A 24,280-nucleotide genomic window follows, 5' to 3' on the forward strand; every position below is an offset into this window, starting at 1 on the left:
TTTCACATCCTCCAGAATCCAGTCTGACAGCTGAGCAACTGCAAAGAGCAGCAATGCTGCACATCCACATGGCACCCAGGAGCACCTTCACATCTGCCTGGCTGCAGTCAGCACAGAGGCTCCTCAGATGGGGAGAGGCAATGAGGAGACACCCGGACCCACATACCAGAGGAGCCTTCACATGGATGAGGTAGGACTTGGAGCAAAGTCCTCCTTAGAGATAGAGATGGCACCAGGGAGCAAACCCAGCATAGCTCAGGAAAGCTACAGTCTTTGAGGACAAGGTGATCTTGCATCTTGAAGTCTTACAGTCATGATGGTGGGCACCTCTTTGATTTCAGTTTCCCCCCACATGTGCAACAGGCATCAGCTTTTCTCTGACTGAGCAAGGTTAGACTAAGACTTAATTGCAAATAAAGTACTGGGAATTCAGGACAAAGAATGAAGCTTTTTGGTGTGTTTTTGCAGGATCTAGACAACACAGAGCACTCAATTATGCAACATCTAACAGATAGTCAAATACAAGTCTTGGAGCTGGTTGGAAGCTTGAAGTCATATTAGAGGTGGCTTCTTCCAACCATAACCTCCCCCAGGCAACTGTCTGCTTCATGGATTAACAGTTGTGGGGACAGGAGGCTTTTGTGGGAGATAGATGAATGGGGTGGAGCAGGCTGGGAGGAGGCACAAGGCTTCAGGGCTAATGCAAGAGCAGTGTGAAAGGCTTGGCAGAACACCTGGCTTGCTTCTGAGAGCAGGGTTTTCTCTGCCAGTATAGAGCAGTCTCATGACCACCCATCCTCTGTTAGCAGCTTGTGTTGAACAAGCAGAGATCAGAAAGAAACTGAGTGTAAGCTAGAAAGTGACACACAGTAATTAGGCAGCATCTCCAGCAGGCAGGCAAGCCCAACGACACAGCTGTGTCCTACAGGCTGAGTCAGGGAGGGCAGAGAAAGAGCAACACAAGAGCTTTGCAGCAATCAAACACTGAGTAGAACCCTCTAAGAGGAGGGACAATGCACTTGATCCCTCTTTCGGGATGCTGTTGTCAGTCAGTTACCACTTGCAGCAACCAGGCACTTCCCAGCTCCTGGAACACGCTGGCCACACTGGACTTGGAATTCAGGAGCTCTGTCTCCACAAGCTGCCAGGTCTCTCTCTTTGCTAAGCAATGCTCTGTTGTCTGAGCCAGTCCTGCTGCCAAGGGAAGGGGCATGGCTCCTGAGGTCAGGCAAGAGATAAAGGTGGCTCATGCTGAGGGTCTGGCCTTGCCCTGCTCAGAGAAGTGCCAGAGCAGACCATGGGCATCCATACAAAAGCCTTTAAGAGAGAAAAAAGATTCTAGCTGGATAAGAAAGAAATTTCTTCTTCTTGGTCCCTTTCTTGCTCTGTGCTGCAAGAGGATACAGTCAGCAGAGGCATTTGTTCCTAACAGTAATACTGTACTCTTAGAAAGAAGATCATTGTAACCAGAGGCATTTCCTATTTTGGCTACCAAAGCAAACTGCCTGTGGACAGTGCATTCAGGAACCAGACAGCACACAGCAGAGCTGGGATGGCTGCAGGAGCCTGCAGCAGAGCCAAAGGGAACTTCAGGCTTCCCAGCTCAGAGCAGGAGCTTGTGTAAGGACCTGGTGATTTCTGGATAGTCAGCTCTCCCCACAACAATGGATGGCTTTGTCAAAAGCCATGTTGTACCTTCTCCACCAGAGACTTCAAGAGCTGACTTCTCCCTCATCCTCCCTTCTCACTCCTGCAGCCTCCCCTGGCATCAAGATAAAACAAGAACCTGAGTTCCGTTATCACAAGATCTCCTCCAGTCATGGAGGATTTCCTGTGCTGTGCTTCACATGGATGCTGGGAAGGAGGCTCAGCTGCAGACCATGGTGTGAGAAGAACCTGAAATACTTCTTGATGCTTTGAGAAGATTCTAAAACCTCCTAAAGCCAATACTGGGGCAGTATGAACCAAAGGCTCAATTACTCAGTTTAGATCCAAATGACTCAGAGGTTCATCCCCCCATCAGTGCTGCTGATTGAACAGCTCGAACAGCAGAGCTTGCTCACATTTAGAAAACAATCAATATAAAGATTATGAGGAGGCATCCTTTAGAAGTCCTAAATCCTCAGCCAAGCAGCTCCTCATGCAAGCAGCATTCCTGGCATTCCTGCTCTGCTCCCTTTAACATCACAGCAAGGACCACCACAGACTCAGGTCTTTTTGACACCTTCCTGCAGGTGCCTATCTGGGAACATTTGTGCCAACACTCCTCCGAGCTTGGAGGCTGAGGCTCCACAGAGCATCTGTTAGAGCACAGTAAAGCAACCAGGCCACTTGCGTTCTGCTTCCACTCGGCCAAAAGCTGCTCTGCCTCAATCAACAACCTCATCCATCACAGCCCTGCATAAGCAGGTACAATTCACCAGCACAGCCTCAGGCTTTCATTTTTAGAACGATCAAGGCTGAGCTGTAGCTCTTGGGAAGAATTAAATATAGTAGAGGATACTGAATACTGAGCAACTCCAATTGCAGTGCTCAGTCTGACTGGCAAGAACAGGGCAGGCTCCATCCTGAAGCCATTCGTGATGTGACTGCTGTGATCATCTGCTGAACAGAAGGCAAATGCTGCCTGGCCCCTGCACTCACAGTTCAGTGTGCAGGGCTGTGCCTCTGGCACAGATGCTGCTCTCAGGGGGCCACATCTCTCCTGTCACCCAGAACAGTCCTTCACAGGAGGGTTGAGCAATCCATTGAGAAGGAACATCCCTGTCCCTGGGCTTCCTCCCAGCCCAAGGCAAGGCTGGCACTGCTGCCTCCCTGCTCTGCGTCAATACAGGGCTGGTCAACTGAGTGTATTTCAGCAGCACTAAACACTTCTTAGCGACTTCAAAGATATTTAAAGCAAGCAAACAAACAAACAAAACCAAACAGGCTGGGAAACATAAAAGCAGATTTCTTCTATCCCTGTCTAATTGATCCAAGGGTTCAAAGATTCCTGTGAAGAAGGCAAACTCAAAACTGCGTTGAGGATGCAAAGACCCATGTTCAAAGCCACACAGAGCTGATCACAGCTTGGGAAGGAGTGGGATTTCATACCTACCCAGGCTCAGCTGCCCACTGCACCACCTGAAGCATGGCTGCCTCCCACATGGGGATGAGCAGTAGCCAGCATGGAGGCTCGGTGTCTCCTAACACTACTGCTGCCATCAGAGGAGACGGCTGAGGCTGATGCGCTGGGAGCACAAGAAAGGCAGCCCAGAGTCAGCTTTCACTTTGGAGTGGCACAGAGGGTGCTCCTGGTTCACTGCTGCCTGCAGAGCACAAGGCAGAGCCGAGTCCTGGGTGTCTGAAAGAGCAAGACCATTTTCCAGGGGCACACTCATTGTTTGGAGAACCAGACTCAACCCCTGTTTGTTTGTGTCCTGTTTCAGTTACTCTGTAGCCTCTTTCTGTTTGTTGCTTTAAGCTCTCTGTGTTTGTGCTTCTTTGCAAGGTCCTTGCTCTCCCAAGACTTTCCCAGCGCTCTCCTGGCCCCCAGCTCAAGCTTCTGACCTCCAATTGCTCTCAGAATACTCATAAAGATCCCAAAGAGCTGAGCAAGAGGAGCTGAAGGAGCAGAGGAGAGCAGCAGACCCTGCTTCCACCCGCAGGTTCCCAGTAGAGGGCAATGCCCAAGACTCAGAAGCAAAAGTAACCCGTGAAGGAGACAGGTTTGCCCAGAACTAAGTTTCCTATGAAGGTTTACGGTACCCATCCAAAGAGGTTAATGTGGTTTATCACGTGCCTGCACCACCAGGTCATTTTGGGATCCCAGTGAACATGCAGCCATTTTATAACCTTCAGCAGGGAAAAGCCCTGGAAATTCTCCCCAGCACAAGACTTGGTGCCAGCAAACGGCATGGCTGGGTCCGAAGTCAGCTTGAGCCCCAGCGCTCTCACCTGCTTCCCATTACAGAAACAGATGTTCCTCCTGCTCTAAATTGCTGCTATTAATAATATAAATAATTATGCTCTCCTAATAATGTAATAGGTGCACAGGAGGGTAGCAAAGCTCCTCACAGACATTAAATACCTCTCCCTTCTCAAGGGCTCAGAGGCACATTGGTGGCCTCTTTTCCTCCTCTGAAGTTCAGAATAAGAGCTGAAGACAAACTAAAAGCTAAAGAGAAACCAAGGGAGGCACAGCCTGCCCTGCAGATCCATCATTTCTCTAAGTCTCTATGCAACAGGGACAGCATCTGAGATGCATGTATAAAAGCATGCACATGGCTCAGCACCACAACACTCACACTCCCTTCCTTTGGCAAGATGCTGCTGCCCAGCTCTAGCACATGAAGCACAGGAGAAGCTGACTTCTACCTCCCCATCAGGTTCCCAGGTCCCAGCAAGAAAGCCCTCCTCTGCAGGGGAACCTGCCCCAGTCCCTATGGTCCTCCCTTTATCACACCACAAACCCCTGTCATTCCCTGGTTTTCCTGCAGAGAACACTTTGTCCTTGTGTTGAAAGCCCCGGCCTTGGGAATGTGAGCAACAGCATCACACATTAAGGAGGTCAGTGCCACAGCTGCTCAGCCCCTCTTCCCACCCTCCAGCAATCACACATAGGCATGGCTCTGTCAGATGGAAGAAAAATCACTGCTGGCTCCAGATGTTAACACAGCACAGGCACATCTGGATCCCTGGAGGGCAGTGAGCAGCCCATGGGCCATGCACTCCCAGTTGTGCAGTGTGGTCAGAGCTGCAGAGCTCCTCTCCCAGGTAAAACTGGCCCAAACCCTTCCACACAATGTGCTCACCCTCCCAGTCCAACGTGCCTCATGCAGTGCTCCCATGCCCATACAGTCCTTGGCACTGTCCTCTCTCCAGCTCCATTCGCCAGCCTAAGGGACCTGGCACCCCACCAGCTTGTTTCTTCCACACACTGCTCTGTCCCAGGGGCAGCAGCAGCACCAAGGTTAATTTCCTGTTCCCCTTTCAGAGCAAAAGAATTCACCAGAAGGAAGCCCCTGCAAGATGCCAGGAGCAAACAGAAGGTTCCAGCCAATAAGTTTCCCAGCAGCTATAAGGATGGAGCTGATGTAAAACAGGAGCTGGGGCAGCTGCTGTGCCTCACACAGCCCAAAGGAAAGAGCTCAGCTCCACTGCAGCTCCTGTTGGGGCAGAGCAGGACATGCTGGCTCCTTACCCATGGCTACACCTTCAAGATCAATACAGACAGCAAGCACACAGAGCCAGCCCTCTCCTCCCAGAACACCCTGCCTCAACCCCAGCATCATCTTCTCTACGTCAGTCCTACCAGGAGGCATCGTCTTCTCTACGTCAGTTCTACCAACAAGAAAGAGAACACACGGCCTGGGAAAACATGACCTTGGTTTGTGCAGCCACATTTAATCAGTGGGCACCTCCTGGGGTGCAGTTTCAGCTGTGTGAATTAGCAAGTCTGTCCACAGCAACACAGCAACCAGCTGGAAGTGCCCCATGCCAGAAGCCTGCATTGGGCAGGCTCAGGGTAGGCAGAGGATCCCCAAGCTAGGGACAGGCACCAGGGCTGGCTGTGTGCTGTGCTGAGGATGTGGCTGTGCTCTCCTGTTCCCCAGGAGTGAAGGCAGAATCACCCAGGGCAGTCAGTGAACCCATTTTGTCTGCTCTGACTGAGCCTTGCCACATCTTCATGTCCAAGTTGGGCATCTCTGAGGGTGTTCCAGGCATGAGACAGCACCCAGCATGATGATGCTCACAACTTGCCTTCAGCCCGTGCTGGACACTTGCTCCTTGGGTGCTAGTCAGAACAGAGCAACCAAAAATCCCTGCCAGTCACCTTGTGGAAGCTTGCTTTATCACTCAGATCAGTTAACAGGGCCCTGCAGAGCTTTAAAAGAGACAAAAGCTGATTTGCTGCTTGGTACCGTGGAATTTCATTCCTTATGCAGATGAATTCCATTAACTCATTCTGTGCCCTTTTTGGGGCAGATCCTTCCCTGCCCTTGCAGCTTATGGAAAGCTTGAAGCAAACATACCACAGTCTGCTTTCTGCTAAAGGCACTTGATAGCCTCATCTTACTCTGGCATTCACATTCTCTCCCCATGCACCACACCACATCTCTCAGGAAACCTTTCAATGCCATCAAAAGCCCAGAAACTCACCTTGTGCTTCATAGCCAGAATAGTGATGAGCTGTCCCCATGTCCTCCTCACCAGGGCCCAAGCCGAGGGCTGTCCTGAGCTGGGCCATGTTCCCCTGTGCTGTCAGCTCACCACTCCGGTCCCCGATCTGCAGGGGGAAACCAACAGGGCAGCTGGTTAAAGGACACAGGCTCTAAGTAAAGAGCCACTAACAAAGGGGTTTGCCAGGCCCATATCAGAGCAAACCCAAAAGAGAGCTTGGAGACACCCAGAGAGATTATACAGCCCAGCTTTCACACCAAAGGAACTCCCTAAAGCTGTTCCTCAGGGATGCTTTGGGAGAGGGTCCATGTGTGCTGTGCTATGTACTGGCTGCACCACAAAACATGAGTCTCTGGAGATCCATAGAGTGAACTGAAGGCGCAGAGCTCGCCCACTGCTACAAAACTGGGGCAGGGCTAAACCTCCATGTCTGGTCCATTCTGCAGCCACATATGGCTTGGCAAAGAGCCCTGAAACTTTCAGCCCCCTTCCTCCAGTATTTCCATAGTTACTGAGCACCAGACAGCCACGCTACTACCAGCCATGTGGGCAGTGCCACACTTGGGGTTGGATGCTCTGAAAGCCCTTCTCTCCTGGCTCTGATCCACACAGCTTTGAGTTGTTCCTAGTGATCTGCCCACCCAAGGCTCCAGAACCCATTAGAGTCCAAATTTTAACTCATTCCCATCCAAGGAAGCTGATTTACGTCTTCAGGAAGAGATCTGTCCAATGGCTCCTGCTGCTTCAATGGGAAGTCACAGGACATGCTGCTGCAGCCTCCTCAAAGTTTAACCAAAGCAGAAAGTTACTGTACTGCACATCACCAGTGAACACAGAGATCACTCAAACAGCCTTGAAGCTTCAGAGCAGCAGCTTGTTATAGAGGAAGACCTTGGCTGTTCCCTTGGAGAGGCCAGACTCCTCATTAAATGCCTTGCAATAGCTCTTTTGTGGTCCTGTGAGATAGGCTGCAGTGTGAGCCAGCCTAGGACAAAGTCATAAATCCCCACATTAGTTATGACAAAGCCCCAGCACCAAAGGGAGGCAGATCAAACAGCTTATCAGGCACAAATCCCCCACCAATTACAAGAGATTTGCTGTTGACATCATCTCCAGAGAAGTTACTGTGTCCTGGTTCGGTCTCACAGTCCTTGATGCTTCCCTGACTGCCACACATTCCAGATCACCTTCAGGGCCCTGTCAGCATCAGAGGAGCACACTGGCAGGACCTACCCTGAGATTTAGCCAATCTAAAGGCTAAACACAAGAAAGAGGAGCACACAAAGGCCTACACATGGTGATTTCAGTTAGTGCTTCAGCAGGGCAATTTCTTCATCTGGGAAGACCGAAGAGCCCACAGCCCATTTCCTCATTGCAAAGAGCAAACAATGGAATTCTGGCTTTCTGTACTTCTGGGCCACCTAAAACTGCCTATGTTCTTATGCCAGGAAAGCTGCAAGCACATGTGTGAGAGCCAGAGGATCTGCATGCATGAGGCCCCGCATGGCAGGGCAGTGGTACAGGGTGAGCTGTGCTCATCCAGCATCAGCAACCAACTGCACCAGGACAACACTGGGATCCCACAAGCTCCACTATGAGGAAGCAACTTCTCCAACTGCAGCACAAACCACAGCAGGTTCAGAGCATCCCAGCACTGGGTGAAGGCAAGTACCTTGTCGAGGTATCTGCCAGCAAATCCAACCATACCACAGTGGGATCACGAGGTCCATCTCAGTCGGAATCTCACAGCCTTGTGCTCAGGAAGATGAGTCTTACTGACAGACTGGGTCCCAAGAGGTATCTGAGCTCCTTCACACCAGCTGTGTTCACAACACCTCAGCCAGCAGACTGGACAGCTAGCCCCCAAGTCCCTTCTCATGCAGGAGCATCAGTCAAAAGCAGTGTACAGCAAATGGATCAGCTGTAATGAAGGAGAAGGCTGGGAGCCTCCCATTAAAAGAATATTTCCCAGTCAAGTTCTGCAGTTCCTAAAGCTGACACAGCACATAGAAAAGGCTTTCCAGAGCCTTTACAGCAGGAGAAAAACTAGAGTAATAGAACTTACTGGTATAAAACAAAGTCTTCCTCTCAACAGGGGGGACCGATTCCCTCTGATCTGAACCAGCTCCTCTTACCTCTTGGGAGATTTCAAGATGTTTCCTTGCAAAGTGCAAAGCCTGTTCATGGCTCCCCAAGGAGACATAGGCATTTCCGAGACTCCAGCAGGCTCTTCCTTCTCCCACCCTGCAAAACAGGAAACTGTCAACCACAGAAATGCTGGGCAGAACCCAGCAGCCCTTTTGGGGCCTCCTCTGAGAGCACTGACAGCCAGGCCAGCTCCAAGCTATGCTTTCACCCATGGTAAGGTTCTACCAAAGAACATGAAATGCACTGGACACCTTCAACTCTTCTGATGCTGAGGTCAGCAAGACCAGGGGATGAGCAGTAGCTTCAGAAGCAGGCTTGCATCCGCAGTGGCAAAAGCTAAGCAGGGTAGGAAGAGCCCAGGAGGTTTGGCTTCATTTGTGAGCACCACCCTGAAAGCAGAAGCCACAGCTCCTGTCCAGCTTCCACCTCACACAGAGCAGATTCCCCTCCAGAGATGCACAATGCATCAAGAGGATGTGCGACATCAAATCCCAGCCTGGACTGGATTGGAAGGGACCTTAAAGCTCCTCCAGCTCCAACCCCTGCCATGGGCAGGGACCCCTTCCACTGGAGCAGCTGCTCCAAGCCCCTGTGTCCAACCTGGCCTTGAGCACTGCCAGGGATGGGGCAGCCACAGCTTCTCTGGGCACCCTGTGCCAGCGCCTCAGCACCCTCACAGGGAACAGCTTCTGCCTCAGAGCTCAGCTCAGTCTCCCCTGTTCTGTCAGGTTCAAGCCATTCCCCTTGGCCTGTCCCTACAGGCCCTTGTCCCAGGCCCCTCTCCAGGTTTCTTTTAGCCCCTTTAGATATTAGAAGGCTGTAATAATGTCTCTGCTCAGCCTCCTCTTCTCCAGCCCTTTTGTCCAACAGCAGCCCAGAGCTAAGCTAGCAAGAACATGGCAAGGAGAGAACATTGCAGCATGCAACGCTCCTGCTGAACCCCAGCACAGCATCACTCAAGATGCATGCACAACCTCAAAGTGCCTGCAAGAGCACCAAATATCAACCTATTTACACCAGCCCCCAGGGCTGCTGCCTGCAGGTGAACGTGGACCCTGCAGCCCCCAGCCAGGCTCCCAGGGCCTCTGGAGCAGGTCCCAGCATCTGTTTGCAGCTGGGATCGTGCTGAGCTCTGCAGGGGAGCAGATGTGGGGGGCAAGGGATAAAAAAAGCAGCGGGGGCGCGGGGGGCGGCTCAGCATGACTGCAGCTCTGCAGCTCCCTTGGCAGGGCTTTGGGCGGGTTCATCAGCATTTAAACGTTCCTCTTGTCAGCCTGTTCAATACCTTCTGCTCATAGGGTGTGTTCCCAGGAATGCAGGAGCCCACAGGCCTGCACCCCCACAGCATGATTCACCCTTGGGTGGGATTAGACCTTCTCTAAGCAGATTCTGCCTCAGATATCCTGGGTAGTGCCACTCATCCCCCATTGTAATGTCTCTGCTCCATCTAGTGGAGGACATCCAGGCTTCCCGAGAGCCGTCAGCTGGAACAATGAACACAGGGCTGCTAAATCACTTCAGCTGCAAGAAGGTTCTTGGGGTTACAGAGACCATCGAGGAGGAAGGAACCAACCTCTCAAAAATATATATTTAAAAAAGGAAAGAGTTAAAAAAGGCCAAATCTCCTAAAGAAGGAATGAGGCCAGGTTGGACACAGGGGCTTGGAGCAAGCTGCTCTAGCAGAAGGTGTCCCAGTCCATGGCAGGGGATGGAACTGGATGAGCTTTAAGGTCCCTTCCAACCCAAAACCATTTTGGGATTCTGGGAGGCCAAGAAGCAAAGCACATGATCTTCACTGGCTCTATGTAACATCAGTCATTTGTACATGGAAGTTTCCAGCATCACCCCCCAGCAGGAGGACACAGTGACAGGTATCTGTGCCCCAAGCACACAGTTCTTAAGATTGGTACATTTTTGTGGACTTGAAGAAGCTTCTAGGGCCCTTTTGGGATAAAGCAGCAGTAGCCATGTGACAAAGCACCAAATACAATGCATTTTGTTCAGCTACCTCTTACTAGAAACCTCACTCAGCCCACGCAGACAAAGCATTCAGGGCACAATCTCCAGGTTGGAATGACATAACAGAGGTGTCAATCATGGTACTTTTCCACAGATGATAGGACTAAGATCTGTGTTCTGAGAGATTTCTAACTACTTTACAGAGTACACATCACTGCTGTTTCACCCCAGCAGCAGAGAACAGGGAACGGTCAGTGCTCTGAACCCACCAGGGCAAAGGCACCATCTCCTGAGGCAGTTCCTTACCTGTCTCCCAGCTCCTGTGCTATCACCAGGTGTTTTAGATGGTACTCGATGGCTCTTTCATAGTCTTGAAGCAGTGTGTATGTGTTTCCAAGACTGTAGCATGCTTGAGCTTCTACTGCCTGGTCTTTGAGTTGTCTGGAAAGCTGGAGTGTTTTCCTACATGGAAGAAGTGGGAACGAAGAGACCTGGTTACTCCAGGGCATCTTTGCAAGGTGACAGGAAAGTCCCACTTTAGCATGCACTGCATTGAGGTTGGTGCCTGTTACACACTGCTATCAAGTGGCTGCATTACTCATCACTGCTGAGCACCACACATGCAATTGGCCTCCAGGTCCCTTGTTTCATCCCCCTAAGTCTGTGAATTCACTGCAACAGGTCAGGATTTCCAGGGGATGTGTGTCTGCCCCAGCTGCTGTCACTTACTTGTAGTACTCAGCAGAGATGTCAAACCTCCCAAGGAAGATGTGTGCATTGCCCAGGTTGCTGTAGGCTCTCCTCTCGGCTGCCTTGTCCCCAAACTCCTTGGCAATAGCGAGGCGCTGCAGCAGACACAGGTTGCTGAGGACAGGCTGGACACTACCAGGTTTGTGCTACACAGCAACATTGCTGGGAGATTGATCTTGGTTTGCAAGGCTCCCACCCACCAAGGTAGTGGTGCACACGCTGCTGGGGCTGGATGCAGCAGGAAATCTTCCTCTTGTGCAATTCAGCATCAGAAAGGGCCTTTTGAGAAGTGGTAGCAATATCACATCCTCCTCTAAGTCCTACTCCAGCCTGGCCAGTACACATCTCTCTAGCTAAAATGCAAAAGGTGCCACACACATACTTCAACGGGTGAATAAACAGGAGAACAGAGAGCTGTAGGTCAGGCTGTGAAGGGATGTGGTTGATGAGGCTAACATGCAGGTCCCAAATGCTAGAGTTTTCCTGCCCTTCTCCAAGCCCCTTCTCCCACAGCACTGCTTGCTGCTGTCCCCAGCATTTAACAATCACAAGAGCTGTGACAGGGCTGACATTCCAAGTCGCTGAGCACCCTCCACTGCAAGGAAACTGAAATAGGAGCTGAATTGCATTTGAATTGGGGCAGGGACTGTGTCACTTCCTCCCTCTGCAAAGCTTTACAGAGAGTTATGTTCTACAAGCATCATTTATTCCTCATCAATTGCTCTTCCAGCAGCTTAATTAAATTCATGGCTTGAATTTATTAAAATCTAGGAGGATACAAATTAAGAGCAGAAAAGCTTTGCCAGGCCCAGCTGCAACTTGCCCTTGGGTACCTCCTTTGGTTTCCAAGCCAACAGCACCCTTCCCTCAAGCTGCTCATCAGGTGCTAATGGTGACTGGTGTAAGGTACTACTCAACATGAGTTAGTGCAACAGGGCCAGACCCAGGGATACACACAGGACTTCATGGGCTGTGGGGAGAAGAAAAGCCTCTCTCCTACACTCACTCACAGCCCCTGCACCCAGGGAGAAGGCACAGCAGTCTCCTACCTCCTTGTGGAAGGCTATAGCTTCACTGAAGTTGCCAAGTAAGTACTGGGTGTTGCCAAGGTTGCCATAAGCACGGCCCTGGGCAGCTCTGTCCCCCAACTCCTTCACCAGGGACAGGTTCCTCCTGAAACAAACCAGAGCAGTAACATTTGGTGAGAACAGGCAAACCTCTGCAGGAGACATAGCAACAAAACCCACACCATAAAGGAGAGCTAACCCTGGAGAAGGCATTTCCCCTCCCCAGCCACCCATCGGCAGGTGGAGGTCTGGTGATCCACAGCAGCTCCAGCTCCAGGAACTTGTGTAGATCCAGTGCTGTAAGTCCCTGCTGCTCTCTCGACTTCACACAATCTATGGCTGTGTCCAGGCACACGCAAGTGCTCACACACACATGGGCTGACAGGATCCCACCTTAAGTAAGAAAGAACCACCTCACTGTGCAGGGGAGAGCCAGGAGCACAGGAGAAAGGATATTACCTACAGCAGGACACGGCCAAACCTGAGGAGAGAGGCAAGATCCAGTCCCATGCCAGGGCTCTGTTCATGGAGCATCCCAGAGATTTTACCTTGTTTTTTCCACCCTTTACACATACAGCACACACAGAGCTGTCAGCCAGCACAAACCTACCCACTGCCTGTGCTACATGCACCATGCTCAGCAAAAAGGATGGCGAGTTATATATAGGCACTATCACATCCTCAGATATGAGAGGATGGAGATGAGATCTTGTCACTCCATCTAAAAAGGCTCCTAAACCCCCAGCATTATTGAAGCAAAACTCTGAAGTAGGAGGAGAAAAACATTGCCCAGAAGTCTGCTGACAACTTCCCTGCGTGGGACAGGCTGATCTTCGAGGCTGTTTAGGAAAGTGAAGGATGGCACAAGCAAAATAAACTACAGATCCACGACAAGGACAAGCAGGACTGCAAGAGAAAACCTCTTCCCCTGAGTCTGTGGTCCCAGTGATGGAGACACCGAGGGATCCATTCTCATTAAGGCCAGCAGAGAGCAGCAGGGGCTGCAGGAGCTGATAGTGTAGCTTCCAATACAGCTCGGAGAGGGAGCAGACTATTGAACTTCATTGCATGATCATACTTTAAACTACAGTGGGTTTTAGCTGGGATGAATTTGAGCTCTGATTCTATGAAAGCCTGCATCCCCTCTCTCATCCTTCTCGAGATGAATTTGCCATTTTAACTTGGCATCTCAGGGGAATCTTCCTCATTCACTACAACACAAAATCCCATTCAGCTGCCTCATTTTTAACAGTGCTGAGCCCACAGACTCATTCTTTGCAGTGAACACCTTCCAGAGCTCCCACATCCTCAGTGGCCCAGGAAACAAATCCCCCTGTGAGAAATACGTCCAACAGGACTCAGCAAGTTATCTTGCACCCCTGCAGCTCTCATCAGGCCAGTGGTTATCAGAGCTCGGGTAACCTGAAAGCTGTCAGCAGAACAGGGGCACCACAGCTGCAGATTGTGACCTGAGCAGGAGAAGCTGATCCAAGGAGTACCTGTGTGTATGTTAGCAATCACTGATGCCTCACCAGCCTTGTTCCCTTCAGGAGAGAGGGCTGGCCAAGCTTAAGTACTTACTCATAATATTCTGAAGCTTTCTGTAGGGTCTCCTTGACTTCTTGAGGCAGGTAGCCTGGGTCTTGGGCCATGTTCCAAGATAAGTGCTTTCCCTTTGCATGGTAAACATTTCCTATATTATAGAGTGCTCTGGCTTCACCTACCTAAAGGAAGGAAGAACAGGGAGCAGCAAGGTATTACACTTCACATCCCAATATGGACTTTTCCATTGCTGGGTAGAGATGGTCAAAGCCACATTTTCCTCTCCCATCTTCACTGTCACAGCAGCTGTTGCTGTGAGCAGCAGGAGACCTGTGATGGCAGCCAGAAGGAAGAGCTTTACACTCCACCTCCTCCCAAAGGCCACCTTCACCTTATCACATTTACTGACTTGCAGGCAGGTTATTTTTAGAGCTAGGGAATATTTCCTGTTGGATGCTATGAACCCATTACCTTGTCTCCCTGCTCCTGAGAAATGTCCAAGTGTCTCTGGCAACAAACAACAGCCTCCTCAAACTGTCCGAGTATTTTCAGTGTGTTCCCAAGGTTGCCACTTGCTTTGGCTTCTCCAATGCGGTCCCCAATGGTTCTGCATAGAGGATTGGAGGAAGAGGTGTTACTGAGCTCAAAACCTTTTATTCACCACCTGTTGGAGCAGAATTGAAGCTGCAGCAAGCACTGCATGGCATGTACACCACATCCAGCAGCTCCCAGCACACCCCCCTGGCTGGAATGTTTCATAAAGGCTCCCTGTATTTTGAAGACAGATCCTTGCTTCCAATTTTGCTGGATGAGGTGAACTGCTCTAATGACTTCAGGTGTACTTACAATGAATACCAGAGGATAGGAGAACTGGATGTTGCCCTGCTCTTGCTCCACATCCTTACATCCACATCCCTGTCTCTACCTCCCTGCTCTGAAGGTGGCTGGCCCATTCCAGTTGCCTCCCAAGTTGTCCAAAGGACATTCACCCAATGCTTCAGAGCTAGCTTTGGATGCTTATTTTTGGGGTAGATTCCCTGAGCCTGCGCTCACCTGATGAGGATGAAGGGCTGCTGACATGCTTACCTGGCCAGGGTAAGGTCATGTTTATGGTATTCCAGGGCTTTGGAGTACTCCTTCAGGTAGAAATAGGCATTGCCCAGCTGACTGTAGATGGCACTGAGAGTCTTCAGGTCCTCTGTTCCCACCTGCACTGCTGCTTCGAAGAAGGCTGCCCCAGCCTTGAAGTCCCCAGCCTTGCACAAGCGCTCTCCTTCCAGGGCCAGCTCCAGGCAGGATGCCTCCATTCTGCCAAAAGCAAGACCATCAGTTCTAGAGCTGGACTGCAGTGCCCCACACTGGATGTGATGGTGTCCTTCACTGCACCAGGAAAGCAAATCCACAGCTGCCTCTCTGCATTCAGCCCCAAACCCCAGGTTAGATAGAGTTTGGGTGACAACAACTCAGGGATATGCAGCTTGCACACATCGGTGCTGCAGACACCAGCTTCCAGTGGACATGGTGGGCATTCACCCCCCTGAAAAACCAGCCTAGGAGGCACAAGACACATCCGGATTCACAGAGCACATCTGCCAGTGGCCAGAGTCAGGCCCTGGGTTCCCAGGAGGAATCTGGACAAGAAACTCAGAGCTTGTGGCTCTCAAGATGCACACACATGACAAGAGCAACATGGCACTTGCAGAAGCCACGTACCCAGACTGTCCATGCCTGCACCACCTTCCAGGGGTAACAGAGAGGGCAGCCAAAGCATAGCACATTCTTCTTGGATGCCAGAGGAAACCCTGGGCTGTGCAGAAAGCCTTGGCTGAGCTTCCAGAGCTCCTTGTCTGCTCCTCATTACCTCTGCTCTCACTTTTTCCACAGGCAGACTGCACATCAGCCTCCAGCCCAGCTTCCCTCCCTCGTGTTTCTCAGCACCTTTGGCAACGGCACATGCTGTGCTGTCAGTGCAAGCCCAGTGTGAGCCAGCAGAGGAGTGAGACCAGGGATGCTGCTTCAAGAGAAGGGAAATGTGCTCCTCCGAGTGCTCTCTAAGTCCCCACTAGACCACACGTACCCGAAGTTCTCAGAGGGGGCAGAGCATGTGTTTGAAAGCTTCTGCATAGTCAGCCCCTTCACGAGGCAGATGGACACAGCACATTCCTGCTCCTCTGCTCACACTTCTCTTGGCTCTGTTTGGCTTTTATTTCTGCTCAATGGATTTGTAAAAGGCAAAACCCTCTCGGTCAAAGGTGGACATCTGCTCAGGAAAGTCACAGCTCACTTGTCCAGAGAGGAAAGCAAGGGATGGACAGAAGATGGCATCCAAAGGTGGTTACTACTCTGTCCTTAGACAAAGAGCACTTGCAGAAAGTCTGATTGTGGTACCCACACCAATAGAACAACTCGCTCATTGTCACTGTGGTAGCAGCAGCTCAGCTGACATCTCCTGTAGCAGGTTCCTGCCGAGCCCCCCACACCACCTTTAATGATGAGCCCAGCTGCTGCATCCAGGGTCTCTATAGACCAAGGCTGAGATGTGCTGGCAAAGCCAGGGCACCCTGTGCTGCTCTGGCTCCTCTCCCTGAGGATACAACCTGCCACTGTGCCCCACACACATCCTGTGCCCACTGACTTGAGGGCAGAGCTCCTCCTGGTCCAGGGCTGGGCTTTGGCATCTTCTGGCCTAGCCCACAACCAGCACTGCCTGTGCCTGCTGCCGAGGGCCACGGGGAGATGCGCATATGAAATGCCAATTCCTGATATATTTTCCCTACAAACAGGAAGGATGGTGTTTTCTCAGCTGCCAGGAAACAAAGCCAGTTCCTCTGTGAGCACTACAGAAACTGCCTAGAATCCAATCCTATTTGTCTGGCAACCTGCCTGCTGAGCTGGCTCCGTATGGCTCCAAACACTCAACGCTTGGCAGCCAAATGGCATCCTCCAGAGCAGGACAACCCACAAGGACTGTCCAAACAACAGAACAATGGACATAAAAATGGTGAAAGAGCTGGTTTGGGACTCTCCCTCCAAACACCCTGGTGACCTCTCATGTCTCCCTGTTCATTTGTCCTCCAAACCACCGAGTGACACAAGGGAGAACAGGACTGAGGCAGCTCATCTGGGCTCCCACCTCCAACTCCCCCACAAATATCTGATTTCAAGCTCACTGCAAAGCCCCATTTGGGTGGCTATTCCACTTGCACAAAGAGGCTGCTCACAGTGCCAGTGCAGCATCAGTCCCTCAGCTTCTGTTTCATAGGGGGAATAGGAATATTCAGACTGTCACTACTAAAACTGTTTAACTTCTCTCTGCTGATCCTCTTGCCAGACCACATGGAAGTCAGTAAGAATGAGCTTCTACTACAGCAGGTTGAATTAGAGGGACCCTTTGGGGGTGATACCAAAGTTCCATCAGTCCCTAGACACGTTCATGGTTTGCAGATCACTAGAGCCATTATCCAGGGTCATCATCAGGTATTGACAGATCTCTGCTGACTGGGGCTGGAGACAGACGAGGGACACCTTGTACCCACCTCAGCGTGACTCTCAGCATTGCAGACTAGCTCCAGCCAAACTTGTGTGATTTGAATAGCTTGAAGTGAGAGTTCCTGTCCCCTCAACACAGAAAACCCTTCAGCAACACAACCCAGCTCCACCTCCAAGGGTGGCATCTCCCTCAGGCCATGTTTGCCAGTGGGATCCACCAGCAGTGAAATCTGTGCCCTGAGGCCACATTCCCATACACTCACACTCTTGGGGTGGTCCCATACTCACAGCACAGGGCAGTGCCATGCCCTCCTCCCAGTGATACAGCCTTTAGCTACAACCTGCTTGTCCTTGCACAGGCTGCCCTGCAGAGCACCTGCCCCATCCGATCAACATCAGTGCTCAGGCTGGGACCAACACACACACAGGGAAGGGAGAGGAGGCTTTTCCTCTGCATCACACTGCTGCCGCAGGAAGGGACAAGGCTGCAGGGTACCAGTTATTAATAGAAACACAACCCACTCCTAAACCCCACCTGCCCTTCCCACATCCTCGGGGCCCCACAGCCAGGGCTGGTTTTGGGAAGCAGCTCTGCATGCAGCTCAGGCACCGCAGGCTTAAAAGCAACCAGAAACACAGCGCGGAGGGCAGAGGAACCAACTAAAGGTCAATGAACAAGCTTGAGCACACTAAATCACTCTGCATACAACAGCTTCCAAAGGCCACAGCTCCATCAGAAAAGACTAGAAAGGTGACTATAGGAATTTCGCTGTTCAATGGACAGACTGACAAAGGGAAAACCAACAGCAACAGGAGAAACCCATCCCTATCAGACTCCAGCTGCAGCCCCAGTTCCTCCTGCAGCAACACCTGAGTCCTCACCCACCTCTTCTTCTGCAGGTCCTGCATTTTCTGGACACAGCCCCAGAGCTCCAGTCCCAGTGGCAGCAGGAGGCAGCGGGACTGGGGTCTGCTTGGCACAATCTTGCAGACAGGTCTCTCCATTAAGCTCACAGGCAGAATCTGGGGTTTTAAGGATGCTGATGGCATTGAGTGTCCGTACAGCACGCACTGCGTTCCAGGCCTCGCTCCATCCACATGGGCAACCTTACCACTAAGTTATTGGAATCTTGACTTGTGCTTATCTGGGGTATTTTTTCCCTCTGCTGTCACTGAAAGGAGAACGGAACATTGCTTTTCTTTCCAGAGACCTAGAGGAAGGAATGTCTTCTTTCCACTAAGAAATACAATGTCCTTTGTCTGCTGTTGGCTTCAGGTAGCAGATAGGAGAGTCCACAGCTGAAATCCAGAAACAAGAGTGTCTTGGTTCACTCACTTCCTGTACTGCTCAAAGGAAGAGGGCCCTAGAAGAGCCCATGAGATGGTACAAGGCAGCTCCCTCCTTTCTGAAGTGCTCTCTTCCCAAAACACTTTGCCTCTGGGGTCATCGCATCAGCTATTCCTGTTGGTGCCTCTTAGATACAAGAGTAGCAAGACTTCCTCTCCTTGTCAGGTGCAGATCCAAGGGTTCCTCCAAAAGAGGGCCACTTTGGGGCAGAAGCACTCCTTGGTTTGACAGGCTCCAAAGGGGTCTCATCCATCTGCCATCCAGGAAGCTTTGCAAGTTCCAGAAATGATCAGAGCAGTTCTCACACTGGGGAGGAGCAGAAGATGGATCCCACAGAGCACATCTCTGCCCATTCAATTGGGTTCCAAACCATCCCCCATCCACAATGCAAAACCTTCTACCTCTCAGCCCCCAGGTATTAACCTCCTCCCCTGCTGACACACATGCGGCATGCCTGGGCCTGCACCAGCTCAGCAAGTACATACTATTCACATCTTAATACCAGAAAAGAAGATTCAGGCCCTCCTGAGCCAGCAAATTACTGCTGACAAGCTGAAGGTGATGGCTTGGCCATCTGGTGTGGTTCAGAAGAGACACTGCAGAGCATGAGCTGCTTTTCCACAGCTCAGATGCTGGGGCTGGTTTACACAGTTCTCCCACCACATTCAACCCTTCGCTGACCACACAGGACATCCCTGACTGAGGGTTGTGAGCAGAGACCCGGGGAGGGGAGAGGCTCACTTGAAGCAGCTCATGTTCACAAGCCTTAATCAGAGCAAAGCACTCACAGATGTGTGTGTTCCTCCAGATAGGCAGGATCCCATCCAAGTACTCCCAAAAGTCACATCCCAGACTCCAGGTCCACAACAAAAGAACAATCTCTTAAAAGCAGAAAGAGACTAAAGAGAAACCGGGTGTTTGGTCACAGATGAGTTGGCTCTGCTGGAGGAACAACTGAGCGGCATAATGCTGGCACATCACTTGGCTCCCATCAATGTGACAGCTGAGAATCTCAAGCCCAGGAGTGGATGCTGCTTCTGACACTCATAAGGCAGAAGAGGGTGACCTTCCACTGTGTGGTGACAGGGATGAGGAAATGACTTCCAGCTCTACACAGAGCAGGGCAACCTTCCCTCCTCTTTAACTTCTTTAAAGGATAACTGACGTGAAGGTGGAAAGAGAGAACAGGAAGAGCAGGCATTGCCTCTAACAACAAGATTTCCCAGGGTCATTCATCACTGTCAGATAGCAGCTAATGATGATCTCTATCACAGATTGCCACTTGGCTGCCTGGCAAGCTAGCTGGGAGAATGAAAGAGCAGAAGCATTCCTTTACAGAAGCTGCACAGGCAAAACTGAAGGACTTGTATACATCAAACGTTCTCAAGCAACACAGCAAAACAGAGGAGGCAGCACAGGTCCCAGGAGCACTGGGGATGACAAGAACACTGCCAAGTGAGGACCAAAGCCAGGAGTGTGAGGTGTTCTCAATGCCATTTACAGTGATCTCTGTGACTGCTGTCAAAACAGCACTGTAATTAGGACCTGTGTGATGATATACGTCCCTAGAGGGAGACCACCACTCATAACCTGTGTTCCAAAGCTTAGAGCTACAGTCAGACTGCCCAACACCCTACTCCAGCCCATATCTTGTGTTTCCCTTGCCAAACAGTCCAAGATAACAACACTGCAGGGACATCATCACACTGCCCTCCCCCTGCTTGGCTGGAGAGCAACAGGACAGAGTGTCTTTAGCCAAGAGCTGCTCAGCAGCACTGACCTGAAGCTCACGGCTGCTGTAGCTCCTGCAGCCAGGAGATACGGCCACAGAAGCAGAGAAGGACCCAGCACCATCCCACCTCTCAGGTCTGCATCCCAGTCTGCTCCAGGCAGGCAGAGATGGAGCAGACCATGCAGTGTCCAGAAACGAAACATGCCTTACTCCAGCCCTCCCTCTCACAGGCTCAGGGCTGCTGTGCTCACAGCACTTACCCTGCTGACAGCAAATCCATCGAGCTACACAGAAAATAATCACGTCAAGACAGAGCCAGGAGACAGTTGTCTGCTGCCTTACATATTGGAAACCTCAAAGGGAAGAAACCAGGTGAAGCTGCCTTTAGAAAATACATATACATATCTATTTATACACACACAGGTATTTGATTCATATTAATGGAGGTAATTGCAAAACTCAAAAACCAGAGCTCTTGTAGTTCTAAAGGCAGGAATAAAACCCAAAACTTTTAGACAGGAGGAACAGCAGGAACAAAAACCCAACCAAACCCAACACCAAAACCACCAACAGTAGTAAAACAACCCAAATCCTTAGTGCACCTGTTGATATGAATTAATGAAGGAGCAGGTTTTACTATCTTACTTGCAACCTGACTGAATTGCATAGGAAAGGATGGGTCATTTCAGAGCACTGATGACAGGGGCAGTTACACACTCTTTGCCAACCAGAAGAGGATCACATCTGGCAGGTGCTCAGTGTAACTGTCTATTCACCTGCTTAACTAAAAATGCATTTAAATAATTAACTGCCAGCACATCCTTAAAGATTGTAATCAAGCTGAGATTTATCCCCCTTCCAGAATCTCCTTTCCCAGCCTCAGCACTGTACTGTACATGGAGAGCAGGCAGTGACTGAACCATGGAGTAACACAGCAGGGCAGGAGCTGCTCCAGCTCCGCAGGGATGGTTCATTCCCCTTCCCTACACAGGCAGATGCTCACATCCCATGGAACCAGCTCATGCTTCTGCTGTGCCAAAGCCCACAATGCACTTGAGGAAGGGTCTATTTTTGTGGGCTTCTCTACATGATGAAAATGATCCCAGATCCTCCCAATGCACAGCCCAAGCTTACAGTGAGTTTATTCATGCCTGGTTAGCCCTGGGCCAGCCTGCAGGCTGCTCTGCTCTGCCTGGGGCACTCTCACAATGTGCTTTGAGGAGCTGCTCTCTGGTTACTCTGCCCCAGGGCAGGGTCCTCACTTCTCATCAGCAGGCTGGGGGCTCAGCAACCAAATCACCTGCACATACACAGCTCTTCAATCTCACTTACTCCCAAATGATGACCCTCCAGCTCTGAGAATACCATTAAATATCATCACATTGCCACAACTCCAGACCTATCAATCACTCAGCTCCTCCTATTCAATACTTATCCTCCCCTGCTCTACTTCCTTATCAACACACCCATTAACAACCTGCTCTGTTCTGCAGGGAGGGCACTAGTGAGGATACTCAGCTCCCTCCCAAGCCAGCTCCTATGCAGCACGGAGAGCAGTGCCTCTCCTCCCTGCCAGCAGCTCTCCCTGAAGCACAGCCCCTTGCTTCCCACCGTTCCCTCCTGACAGGCAGCTTCCCCACAAGGCTCCATATCAAGCATGGGCTGGCAGGGAAGGGTGACAAACAAATAAAGGTATATGTGAAATTACACTGGCATTTGTATGACTACCACCAGTTTGAAACAGCCACAGAAGCTGGTTTCCCTCCAGTCAATGGCAGGCAGAACCCCTGGGGCACTTTGACCTACACATCACCTTACTGGTGAGGTGAAGAAAACCAAACCTCTTGTATTGTTTGGAGAGGAAAGGCCAAAGATAAACGATGCACCCCATTGTTCCCAGCTTAGTTCCAAGCCTCTGGGCCAGCATCCTTCACATCTCCTGAAGCACATGAGGTGCTGCAGAGGCAGCTCTGTGCCACCAGTACACCTGCAGGTTTCCACTCCACACACTTTCACTGGTGCTGGTATTGCAGTGAGTCCTTTCAGTGACTCCCAAACTGAAAATAGGAATACACACACACACACTTACTACTGCTTGAGAAGTGTTTGGAGCTCCAGGGTGTACCAAGATGAACCTATATTCACTGCAGTCTTCTGATAAGGGTGTGAAACAGAGAATCCAGAGGGGAAAACTATAGGGAGTTTTGGAAGTTGCTGGGTCTGTGTGCTGGCTCCAGACTTCCTCTTCCACTCACTGATGGCAGCATCAGCGCTCAAGAGTAGTCATTTCAGTTAATTGCTATCTGCCATTAGCTGCACAGTACTTACAAGGAATTCAATTCCACTGCATATTTGCTAATAAATTCCAAATGGCAGTGAGGAAGACAGCTGTATTTAGTTGCATTTACCCTCTTATTAGCAGAGCTGAATAAGACCCCATTTCAATTCATAATGGCTCCAACAAGCTGCATTATTGTTGGAAATTCAGATTCAAACTCCCCATTGCCTGCTTGGAAGCAGAAGTCATGCATGGAGCTCCCTGCTCACACCAACCTGGGGCTGCACACCACTCACCAACCATGACTTACCTCCATGGCTCTGATGCCTGGCCAAAGAGATGCCCCAACTCCAGGAGATTAAGATACTCTAGAAGCAGCTCTACACCTGGAAGGACTGGGCCCTCAATACGTTATACACTGGTAACAATTATCTTGAACCCATGTACCAAACCCTTGCCATAATACAGCTTAACCCAGAGCAAGCACAGAGAACACAATCAATTTTTTCCATCATCTGAGGAGTGAAACCTCGAAAAGCAACAGGCACAATTTTAAGCCTTGGTGCTCCAAAATTACTCAAATATCAAAGGATCCTGGTGGGATGTAATTAATTTGCAGCAGATGAGGAAGCTCAGATGGGATTGAGGTGCAAATGTGAATCATCCTGGTTAGCAGTTTCACTTGCTGCCCAGTTTCAAAGCACTTAAATTATAAGTTGCAAATGCTTTCAGGGTCTAAGGGAAGTATGAAGGAGACACCAATTTGAAAATTAATTCATTAAAACATATGCTGACTCCCAAATGAAATTATTAAAACTATTATCTGCTAAGCATATGAACAGATCAAATGCCTCTGAAGGGGAACTGTGCAGGAGAGCTCACTTTCAAGAGGAGTGAGAATTAAACCTTCTGAAGAGGCTGAGCATCACCGCTTTGCATGGTACATTAGCAGGGTACAAACCCAGCCACCACCATTTGAGCTACAGGGACAGGAGCACAGAGGTCAGCAGTGCTGGTTTGCCAAGTGCTGCTGGATTAACCATGCTCCTGGCTGAGGATGCTCGCTCCATCCCAGGGGGGCACAAAGGGGGATGCTCAGCCCGTGTTGGCAGTATCTCCCTCACCCCCATACCTGCAGACCACAGGCAAAGCAACAGCTCTAACATCTGACATCTGCCACAAAGAGTAAGTACCAAGCAAGCCAGCACCTGCAGCAGGACAGAGGTTTAGGAGCCCATATTTTGTCACTGAGGATGCTTCAAATGAGCTCAGCAAAATGACGGAAACTTCCTGAGTTTTCCAAGAGCATTTTGCTGTCTTATACAGAGCCTTCAATGAAATTAATCCATCACACTGCAATGAAATAACCCCATGGGATGATTTCACCAGAAGTGAAGTGCTATTTCCTTCAGTTACTTCAGAAATCAGAGGGCAGGAGAGGACGTGCAGTCTGAATGGCTTTTCATTATGACATTACTTCAGCAATTAGGTCAATACATCCCCTCAGAATATGCTGGATTTAAATCAGCATATAGTGCTCCTGCTACAAAATACACTGGGTTACCATTACCATATACATTAGAAAAACATATAGTCATTTAACAGCTATACAATGAAAACAGATTATTTATTAGCTGTTCTATTTATGTTACCCAACTTCTGTTACCCATCTTTATATAGGGACTCATTGAGGCATCACAGCCTCCCCCAGTGCTACCAGCAGGGTCAGCCTCAGCTCTGCAGGTGCCACCCAGCACAACTGTTCCAGTTGTGCCACTGCACAGGCTGAGGGGCATCAGGGGGGT

The 24,280-nt window shown here is 50.4% G+C and overlaps 1 protein-coding gene across 3 annotated transcripts in view; it reads right to left on the bottom strand.

Moving 5' to 3' along the window:
- GPSM1 (G protein signaling modulator 1) overlaps nt 1-24,280 on the bottom strand; it is a 69,010-nt gene that overhangs the window by 31,834 nt on the left and 12,896 nt on the right. For 2 of the 3 annotated variants that reach the window (XM_034067435.1, XM_034067434.1), the window contains exons 2-9: nt 14,715-14,936; nt 14,100-14,235; nt 13,668-13,810; nt 12,069-12,192; nt 10,999-11,114; nt 10,576-10,731; nt 8,298-8,406; nt 6,142-6,268 (exon numbers count right to left, since the gene is read on the bottom strand). In XM_034067435.1, coding sequence (XP_033923326.1) covers nt 6,142-6,268; nt 8,298-8,406; nt 10,576-10,731; nt 10,999-11,114; nt 12,069-12,192; nt 13,668-13,810; nt 14,100-14,235; nt 14,715-14,936 — 1,133 coding nt within the window. Of the gene's footprint in view, nt 1-6,141; nt 6,269-8,297; nt 8,407-10,575; nt 10,732-10,998; nt 11,115-12,068; nt 12,193-13,667; nt 13,811-14,099; nt 14,236-14,714; nt 14,937-18,003; nt 18,168-24,280 lie in introns of those variants that run through there. The other variant, XM_034067433.1, reaches the window with a different exon arrangement.

Source organism: Melopsittacus undulatus, chromosome 11 (genome assembly GCF_012275295.1).
Source record: "Melopsittacus undulatus isolate bMelUnd1 chromosome 11, bMelUnd1.mat.Z, whole genome shotgun sequence".
NCBI classification, from domain to species: Eukaryota; Metazoa; Chordata; class Aves; order Psittaciformes; family Psittaculidae; genus Melopsittacus; species Melopsittacus undulatus.